The following is a 9,867-nucleotide window of genomic DNA, read 5'->3' on the forward strand; positions in this document are numbered from 1 at the left end:
TCAGTTTTATAGTTTCGTTTGGGAGAAAATAGGATCTGTTTGGTTGTCTATCGGGTCGTGTTGAGCGGCTCTGCTCAAGCACACCTCGATCCAAACGGAAAAAAAAACATGTACAACCAACCCACTGGGCACACCACAACCGAACACAGAGTAATTACTCATGGTCACTGCCACAAACCGTTTTATCTCTGTCGGACAACTTCTATTTCTGTCAGTTCGGAAGCCCACCGACGAAATGAATATATATTCCTATCAGGTAAGTGTACATCTACAGAAAAATAAGTTATTCTTGTCGTGTTTTTAGTTTGGCTGACAGGTGAAAACTCTATTCCTGGACTTTTTTCTGGTCGACATGAATATGTATTTTTCCATGGGTTCCTCACTGACAGGAATAAGAAATGGAAATGTTTTTGAACTTGTTGACTTATCAAATGAGCTCCGAATCAGGTGAGGCTAAGCAAGTACTCATGTTACATACTAACAAGTTTGAAATCAAATTATCAACATTACATGTGTGATATGATCATATCTTGTCTTGAATGGTTCAAGTAAATCAAACTTAGGTTTAACATCTTCTATTCAATTACTCTCGGCACATTTTTGTTTGTTGGATATAATATGATTTGGCCATATAATGTAACATAAGAATAATGTAAAAGGTTGGAAATGTACTAAACGTAATTTTTATTTGATGCTATTTGGACAAAATAATGTGTTTTTGATGTTTTGAAACTATTTAATGAAGATAGTATATGAAACAAGTACCAAAAATATTATTCCAAAAATTATGAATCAATCTACGAGCAAGCATTCATTTGATGTAATCACATATATGAAATAATGTTTTATATATTCTAAAATTAAAAATATGTAATTTATCATTTTGTTTTCGTAATGTATTTTCCTGTTGGTATACAAACCAAAAGACGCACAGGAGTATTTTACCTACCCGCCTCTCAACACAGGCCACCCCGCCTCCGCTCTCCTCCACCGTCGCGCCGCCCGTGCTTCTCCTCTCCTCCGTCGGCCCGCATCCCCATCGCGCCGCCGCCTCCTCTCTCTTGCTCTCTCTCCGCGCGAGCTCGCCACCGGCCGCCGTGGCGCCTGCAGGTCGCTGCGCCGTCGACCATGCTTCCTCGCGCCCCCGCCTCCCCCCCTCTTGCTCTCTCCACGCGACCTCATCACTGGCCGCCGTGGCCCTGCAGGTCGCCGCACCGTCAACCTCCCTTCCTTGCGCCACCCTCCTCCCCGCCTCAGATTTGCGGCGGCAGGATGCGGGCTTGGCGGCGGCGGCAGGCTTCGATTTGCTTCGTCTGCTTTGATCTGGTACCTCCAAATGTCAGGAATAAACTATAAAGAACAACTAAAAAGTGCGAGGACTACTCTATTTTTTTGTTTCGAACCAAATGGAATGTTGATTTCGATGCATGCAAGTTGCAGATTGCTAGTCTCAGGACTACTCTATTTAGTGCATATGGAACGTTGATTTCGATGCATGTGGAATGTTCAAATGTGGACTTAGATGCTCACGCCACTGTTCACTGGAATGTATCTATTCCTTCATAAGGGATTCTTCTGTCGTGAGACATTATGTTTGAATCTACTGGCTGCTGGCAGAAAGATCCAAACAACCGTTTATGGTTTTGACATTATGGTAAACATTACTCTAGCAGTAGTAGTTTGTACTTTCACCTTTTTTATTAGGCTTGACAAATTCTTTATTTGTGCACCGACAAAAGCATGCTGGTTTATGTGCAGCTTGCCATAGCTGTTTCTATCCGTGAACATCTTTATGAGGTTAGATATACTGTCCCCTGCTATTTGTTGTTTACAAATTAATGAAAATTGCTTTGATGTTTTTTTATGAGTAAGGGCATGCAAGTTTTTGTCTGTCATTTATAAGGTCGTTTGTTGGCCAACATATGAATTTTGCAGATTGCTAGTCGAAGTGTTTCTACTATGAGAGAATCTAAAGTTTCAAAGAAAAGGCGAGCACCAGAATTTGCTTCAAATAGGTTCGTGCTAGTGTCTAGTGTTGTTATTTTAGTTTTGGATATTCAGTTTTTGTTTTGAATCTTATGTTTTTAGTGGAGCTGCGGGACTAAAGTCACTATTAACTACACCTTGTTCTAATTTTGCCAAATTGATGTGATCATGTTTTTTGCAGTAAAGCCATGAATAATGCAGTGGACATGTTCAAGTATTTCGGCAGCAAATGAAGTCTCATCCAGTAAGATCTGTTCGGTTACAAGCTTCTATACAATAATGTCTTGTATAACTTGGTTTCTACAGCACCATTTATTCTCCATTGTAGGGACTAAGGCAGGGATTTGTTGCAACTCAAGTGTTGGTTTTACTGAATTGCTACCACAACGCTGATAAGGTTTCTAGTCCATGGCTCCATGCAAGTTATGAAAACTACATAGTAAGGCCAAGTTGTCAAAGCTTCCTAGCTGATTTATTAGTTTCTTCTTTCAAGTTTAAATACATATAGGTTGTCTTGATCCTTCGACTTCCTGTACTGAGTGCTTATGTACTGTACCGCTTCGATGGCATGAAAAATATTAGCCTTGAGCTTGAGCTTATGTATTGTGCTGGTTCGATGTACATGAAAAATATTAGCCATGTGTAACCATAGTTCTTTTTGTTTTGATGTAAATATGGGCTGAATTTGTATGTGAGCTGTCTCGACCGAATAAGGCTCTATCTTGTATGATTTCCTGTCAATTTTTGTAATATCTCATGTCGTGCTTGATGCCACTAAAGATTTATTCCTGTCTGTCATTGTGACCTTTTCCTGTCGGAGTAACAACGCAGACCCGGCGACAAAAAATTGTGATATGGCTGTTACTTTATTTTCCTGTGTGTGCGCCGACAGTACTTATCCGACAGGAAAATTCCTTGAGCTGACGAGCCTCGGCCTGACGACGGATTAAATTCCCGTCGGTGGCTGACGGGAGTAGCTGACAAGAATATATCTCCTGTCGGTTCACACGCAGGCATATCGGAATATCCCTGTGCAGGTATCCCTGTCGGCTATTCCTGTCGGCTGACACACAGGAGGTATATTCCTGTCGAAAAAACGCATTTTCCTGTCGATTCTTGGCTGACAGGGATATTCGCGTCTGTGGTAGTGGGTACTTCATGAAAACACCCTAGCCGCCAAGAGAAAACCCTAACCGTCGTTGTTGAAGAAAAATCCGATCTCCTAGTTTTGCAATATTTCTGCTTAGGTTTGTGTGTTCTCGCAGTGGCATCTTGGTCCACAAGATTGTTGTCATGTCTCCGTCCTCGTCGTGATGTAGGTGTCATAGCCTACTCCATGGAGTCTATGGTTCTCATGACTCGTCTTTTGATGTTTTTAGTCTTCTTCTTTGTCGATTCATCAACGGAGAAAACGGTTTCGCAGCTTGCCTTGTAAGGGATGTGTCTCCAGTCATGTAGCATTCAACGATCTTAAGTTCTCACTGTTTGAGATGGATGACTAATGTGGCTTTTCTAAACCAATGAGGTCACTCCAACTTGTGCAAAAATGATATTCTGTAGTTTCATAACCGGATACATGAAAATATGTCAAGATGCAGAAGATAAATATAATGATGTTGATTTCAAAAAACCATGATGAAGCTTTTAGTTATAATATAATTGATCTTTGTTGTTTATGTTCATTTTGGTTATATATAGATCTACTGTAATTTTTTTATGAATCAATAAACCCAGATTAGATTGTTTTTCTTAGAAAAAAAAATACTCACGGTTCGACTAGGCAACCTCTTTCAGATTTCATGTCTACTTTCTGACAGCTGGAGAATCTTTTACCAGAACCACGTGATTGTGTCCACGACTGGATATTCAACCATACGTCGCTGACATGGGTGGCTGGGTAACCCTGTGGGGTACAATCGTCACACGGGGAACTTGCGGGTCCGGCTGATTGAGTCACCATAATAAATTTACATAACCATCGAAACAGATCCCCAGAGAAAGAAAGGACATCTTGTGTTGGAAACACAACTCCTCAGCAATTTGCGCTGCTAAGGGCCTCCACAGTGTTGGCTAAATAGCGGTGCCAAATCTTTTATTTGGCATTTGGCACCCCTATACAACATTGTGAGGTAGTTGCCAAATTCTGAAAACTGGAACCGGAGCAAGAACTTGCTCTGATGCCAAATTGTGTTTTTCCAATACAACACTCTTCCTACTACCTGCCTCTGCCTTGCGCTATGGTGCAGCGGAGAGAGAGCAAGAAAAGAGAACATAAATTTTAACATTATCTGAGCATGGTGGGCCCTATCTAGACAGGTATTTGGCATTAGGCTACATTGGAGTAAAAATAGCAATTTGGTATTGATGCCAAATAGTGATGTGTTGGCATATTTGGCTTTGGCGGACTCTGGAGACCCTAAGGAAGCTTATAAATACTGTGCTAAAAATCTTCAGACCTCTCCTCCTTCTGTCTATAATCCTTCACAGGTTTCTTCGGCTCTTATGGAAGTGTGGAAAAGTAGGTCACTTGTGCCAAGGATCAAAACTTTTGCTTGGAGGCTCCTTCAAAATGCTCTCCCCACAGGTAAGTGTGCAGGTAAAATCTCTTGGCATATTTCAAAAAATTGTGCTAGATGTGGATGCATTCGGGATGAAATTCATATCTTTTTCCTTCGCCCATTCACTAAAGCTGCCTGGTTTGCAGCCCCTTGGTTCATTAGATCAGAATGTTATGTCAATCAGCAGAACTCTATCCTTAAGGCTCCAATCGAAATATTTTCACCTTCCTTTGGTGCATCTGGAAATATAGGAATAATTTTCCCTTCAATAGGAAGATTTCCTACCCTTTACAGGTTTTTCCAAATGCAAAAAGTTTAACTGCAGGTCTTGAGATGGAGGTTGGGGCTGATTTGAACTCCAACAACAGTCAAAAGGCTCGAAGTCAACAAAAAGATCATTCTACTCTGCCTTCTCCACCTCTCAGCTTTCTCATTTGCAGGGCTTAAACATTTACTCGAACACTGCTTGGAAAGATCCAAGGAATGAAGATAGGCTAGCTCATGCTGGTCTTGGAATGTTCATCGACTCTCTTTATCTTTCTAACAGGTGGACAGCTCAAATTCAAGCCATCTCTGCTCCTATTTCGTCATCTCTTCAAGTAGAAGTTTTAGGTGTTCTCCTTGCGGCCTACATCATTCCCATCTCAATTAGCAGGACGCGAAGCAGATCACAGACAATCAGGATCTCATCCTTGCTTGTCAAAGTAAAGATGCAGATGATAATCCAGGTCATTGGAGCATCAGATCCTACATGATTCAAATTCTAGAAATTCACTCGATGTTCAACGCTAAGACTTCTTAGCCCACCACTTAGCAGGGAAGGCTAGAAGATCAATCAGATGTATTTCTGTCATATCACGTAGGAATCACAGCCACGGCTCTACTGAATGCCCTCTGAGGCTCTGAGGCATTTCTGTAATCAGCAAAGCCTTAACTCGCTTACCCATGTACTTTGCTGTTAATCTTGATAAATCCCTCCTTGCAGAAAGAAAAAGAAAAAAAAGAAAGATATTCCTACTGGGCACCTTGCCCCCCTCGTGTCTCGTCAGGTCGTCCCACCTGCCGCGCCAATTCCCAAATCCAGCAAACCCATCCATCGCCGACGGCGAGCTACCCGCGAAGCCCAACGCCGCACGCAATGCGCCTCCTCCTTATCGCTCTTGCCGCGGCGGCGACAGTCGTCGTCGCCGCTGGCGCCGAGCCCATCCTCCGCTTGGTCACGGACATCCCCACCTCCGTATCAGCAGGCGGCGCCGACGCTGACGCGCTCTTCTGCGACAGCTGGAGGCTGTCGGTGGAGACGGGCAACACGGGGCCCTGGCGCGCCGTGCCGGCGCGCTGCGGGCCGTTCATGCGCGAGTACATGGAGGGCGAGCGCTACGCGTCCGACTCCGCCGTCGCCGCCGCCGAATCCCTCGCCTTCGCCGCGCAGGCGTTCGCGTCTGGCGAGGGGGGAGCCAGGCCGGCGTGGGTGTTCGACGTCGACGAGACGCTGCTATCCAACGCGCCCTACTACGCCGTCAGCGGATGGGGGTAATTAATTGACCCCAACCCAACTCTGTTTTTCCCGTTTTTTCCCGTCTTATTGATTGTTCCTGAACAAATCAATCAGCCACTGTTCATAGTTCCTCCTTTTGAGGTTAATCCATTTATTCCATGACAATATGTGCGTACGGCGAGGGATTTTGGTAAATCTGTCAAGAATGCCAATGGTTCCATTGCGAAGTTGTTAATGTGTTTGCTTGTTGCCACATGAAAATGTCTTGTTTTGGGGTGTGATTGATAAATTCTGCTTGTAAATTGGAGGGTACCTCATGGTACATGGCCAGCTTAAGAAATACTCCCTCTCAAGCATTGCGTGACATGCTTTTCTTTTTCAATTTAGGGGCAACTTTTTAAAAAAATCCTGACGAAACAGCACCTGACTGGTATCCTGTTCTTCTGAGCGAGTGCGTAATTGTCTCTTATTGAAGGACACCATTATCACGTTCTATTTTGTAATTTTTTTAATAATATCTAAAGGGCATAAACATTACTGTCCCAGCTCCATCTTCATTGCAAAGACCAAAGTGTCACAGTTGGGTTACAACTTACAAGCACTTTCTTCCACATATTGTTCAAATGTTTTTTTAGAATGATATTGTTCAAAATGTGATAGCAGGGGGTGAATAAACTACTGCAACAGCGCATTTCAGACAACAAAATTAACAGCAGATAAACCTATTACATTAAGTTTTTTTATTTCACAGCAACTTAGGTCGACTTTCGAGTTCTTCCAGTAGCACATGCCACACATAACAACTGCACTTTCCCCCCTTCCCTTTTGAAGAAACGGTATACACATCTGTTCTCCATTTTCTTCTTCTTCAGAGCCACACAAGCATCAGTGAAGCCAGTCTTTTCTCCTCGCAATTCCCAATATAGCAATCCATCATCAGCAACTCCGAGCCACAGTGCAGAGGTCTCCAGTTTCTTAGCATACGGGTCAGTTTCTACCGTAGAACCTGCAATTAGCTCCAAGGAACACGATTGAAACATATACAATTTCTCAATTTCCACATTCCCAAAAGCGAAACTGATGTGGTAATATTTTCTGTTCTAATGTTCTATTGAAAAAATTGATACCATGTTTTTATACACTTCCACTGATTTTGCAGATTGCAGGAATTCAATGAGACCTCATTCGATGAATGGGTAGATGTAGCGAAGGCACCTGCATTGCCATCTAGCTTGAAACTGTATAATGAGCTTAAGGGACTTGGTTTCCATATTATCCTCTTGACTGGGCGAAGTGAATTACAACGTAATGCTACAGAAGACAATCTTCTGTTTGCGGGCTACCATTCATGGGAAAAACTTATACTGAGGTATTTCCTACTCCCTCCGTCCCATATTAAGTGCTGAAATATTACATGTGTCTACACACTTTTTAGGTATAGATACATGCATATTTGGACAAATTTGAGTCAGTTAATATCGGACGGAGGGAGTACAACTCTGGAATCAAACAAGATAGCTAATCATTATATATTCTCTGCATAAAAAGTTATCTTACATGGATCCAAGTAATTTCTGGAAGATTCTAGTTTCCAAATTGTGTCTTTAGTAACGGCAGTTGAAGTGTTAAATATGACTTGTTCTTGGAAAGCACCCAGTGAAATGCTTCACAATTTAACTGCTAGGAATGCGCGGACTGCTGTTCAATGGAAGGACTGAATGACTGATTCCAGATTTCCATCAAACTTCAGAGCCCGTGGTGTTGCGTTGGTTACAATGATCCAATCATTTCGTTTGCAACTATGTTACTGCAAGTCTGCAACCTCTAATTCTGACATCTGCAGATTAACAGAAATCTTTCCTAGCAGAAACACTGACATATGTCTATGTAGATCACCATATTCAGTTTTCACTAATTGGAAGTATACTCATTCTGTAGGCAACCCTCTGATATTGGCAAGACCGCTGTACAATACAAATCAGAGAGACGAGCAGTAATGGAAGCAGAAGGATTCAAGATACTTGGAAATTCTGGGGATCAATGGAGTGATTTGATAGGACTTCCCATGGCAACGAGATCCTTCAAGCTTCCAAACCCAATGTACTTTATCAGTTGATTTTATTGGTGACAGTGGAGAAAATAGATATTTTAGTGCAACACGCCTACGATTTGTATGCCCGCACTCAAAGTTATTTCATTTGGCGGACTTATTTTGTTAAAAAAAATCATGAATCATGAATGGTGAACTTTGTCTTCAATCCTGGGGTTGGTACCAGTCAATTTACAAAGATGTTTGGGCAGTGGACCTTTCGCTCAAAATAGTGTATGTTTTGTGTATTATGAAAAGCGCTGGGTGATGTGAATGTTCAGATGCACCAGATAGTACCAGTCGAGGTTCAAGCATACAGTATGCTAGTTAAACATTTGAGTTCCTTGTATATGCAATGTGTTTCTCTGATCTTTGCTAACTCACAAAATGTCTGAAACTGTACTGCGCTGGACTACAGCTCTGTTTATTATTAGACTGTACTGTGTTGCTAGTCCAACCTTTGCAACTGTTGACTTTTAGCCTCAGCCAGAATAGACCAAGCATAGAATCATGCAGAAACAAAACCAAGATTTGGTCAGAAGAAGAGAACTAAGCAAAACTTGCTCATGAACACTTGATTTACAGAAAGCTCTACTGACATAGGAAGACATAATCTGGAAGTACTCTAGCTCCATTGCCAACATCCCTGGTAATTTCGTCTCATCTCATTTTGCAAAAGCCTGGATTGCCTTTAGCTAACATATGTACTCAGTTCCTGCTTGCTCTGGTACACAGGTGGTTTGCCCCTCCTGCGCAGGAGGCCGCTGCTCTTTGCTCTGGATAGCAGTCGATCGGATGAACTTTTCGGCTGTGTCTTCTTTGCCATGGTCTTGCCACACGGTCCCGGAACGTGATTCGAAATCGACGAACGGGTCTTCTTAATCCTGCTGGCGTAAGGTGAGGCCTTCTTTTCGAGATCTTGCAAGCATTTCACATCGGATAGCGATGTGAAGGACTGGGACTTGCCATTGTAGTACTTGGACAGCCCTGTCCTGTGGCAACTGAAATAGGTACAGTATTTTATTTGTCAAAAGGTCATGTGATGTGCAAATATAAACATTCTACTAGATTTATCGCTTTCTAGAGTTGGTCATGTTCCCTTCTTTCTTCCTAACAATGGCATTGTGAATCAGAGGCTTAAAACGAATTAAGCACAGAAGCAATGTATTTTTCAAGGCCGTTCGTTCCGAGTAAGTTGGGCCATCAGAGAAAACAACATATGAGACAGGCACGGAGTTGGGCCGTGGATCGAATCGATCCATGTACCTGGCAGGAAGGTGCGCCAGCAGCGGCGACATCTCGTAGAGCGGCCCGCCGAGCTGCATCGTGTCCGACGACGACGACGAAGACCACGACGTGCGATCACCGATCGCCGAGAAGGCGGACTCCGCGCCGTCGTCGTCGGCGTCGTTGTCTGTCAGGCTGGACATGGCGGAGGAGCAGAGCGATCCGGTGGATTCCGGGCTTGCGGCGGCCTCGCGATCGGAAACCAGGTCACCGCCTCCTCCATGGAACACATCGTCTTCGGAAGGCTCTTCCATGAATAAAGCGAGGCAACGAAATGCGATCGCGGAATCGGCAGAGACGGGCTGCGTCTCTTCTTCGCTGGTTTTTATACGCCAAGGATAATAGGATGGAGGAGCCAGGAGGCGATGAGTTGGATGGATGGGTATGGATAATGGTAATGGAATGGCAAGAGGAACGGGCCGGGAGGGAATTGCGGGATATGCATGCAC

General features: G+C 43.4%; 2 protein-coding genes and 1 long non-coding RNA gene across 6 annotated transcripts; 2 read left to right on the forward strand and 1 right to left on the reverse strand.

The window, feature by feature from the left end:
• Nucleotides 1-830: 830 nt before the first annotated feature.
• Nucleotides 831-2,676, forward strand: LOC106865815. 2 transcript variants are annotated; one of them, XR_002962188.1, is made up of 4 exons: nt 831-1,326; nt 1,441-2,015; nt 2,168-2,230; nt 2,315-2,676. It is a non-coding gene; the product is annotated as an uncharacterized LOC106865815 (long non-coding RNA). The 2 variants fall into 2 exon arrangements; XR_001405131.2 differs by having other exon boundaries at nt 849-2,015.
• A 2,852-nt stretch (nt 2,677-5,528) lies between these two features.
• LOC100843638 (acid phosphatase 1) lies at nt 5,529-8,463 on the forward strand. Of its 3 annotated transcripts, XR_002962387.1 has the most exons (5): nt 5,529-6,077; nt 6,915-7,028; nt 7,202-7,411; nt 7,727-7,851; nt 7,981-8,108. XR_002962387.1 is itself a non-coding variant. In XM_003563708.4 (4 exons), the coding sequence occupies exons 1-4, from the start codon at nt 5,683-5,685 to the stop codon at nt 8,156-8,158; spliced, it is 897 nt and encodes a 298-aa protein (XP_003563756.1). In that variant the 5' UTR covers nt 5,538-5,682; the 3' UTR covers nt 8,159-8,463. The 3 variants fall into 3 exon arrangements, 2 of the variants coding, with proteins under 2 accessions (XP_003563756.1, XP_010227605.1); XM_003563708.4 differs by lacking the exon at nt 7,727-7,851 and having other exon boundaries at nt 5,538-6,077; nt 7,981-8,463; XM_010229303.3 differs by lacking the exons at nt 6,915-7,028; nt 7,727-7,851 and having other exon boundaries at nt 5,543-6,077; nt 7,981-8,463.
• Nucleotides 8,464-8,521: 58 nt separating this feature from the next.
• LOC100843946 lies at nt 8,522-9,867 on the reverse strand. The gene is made up of 2 exons (XM_010229305.3): nt 9,398-9,867; nt 8,522-9,132 (listed from the first exon to the last, which is right to left on the reverse strand). Exons 1-2 carry the CDS (start codon nt 9,670-9,672, stop codon nt 8,823-8,825), a joined length of 585 nt encoding a protein of 194 aa, XP_010227607.1. The 5' UTR covers nt 9,673-9,867; the 3' UTR covers nt 8,522-8,822.

This window comes from Brachypodium distachyon, chromosome 1 (assembly GCF_000005505.3).
Source record: "Brachypodium distachyon strain Bd21 chromosome 1, Brachypodium_distachyon_v3.0, whole genome shotgun sequence".
NCBI classification, from domain to species: Eukaryota; Viridiplantae; Streptophyta; class Magnoliopsida; order Poales; family Poaceae; genus Brachypodium; species Brachypodium distachyon.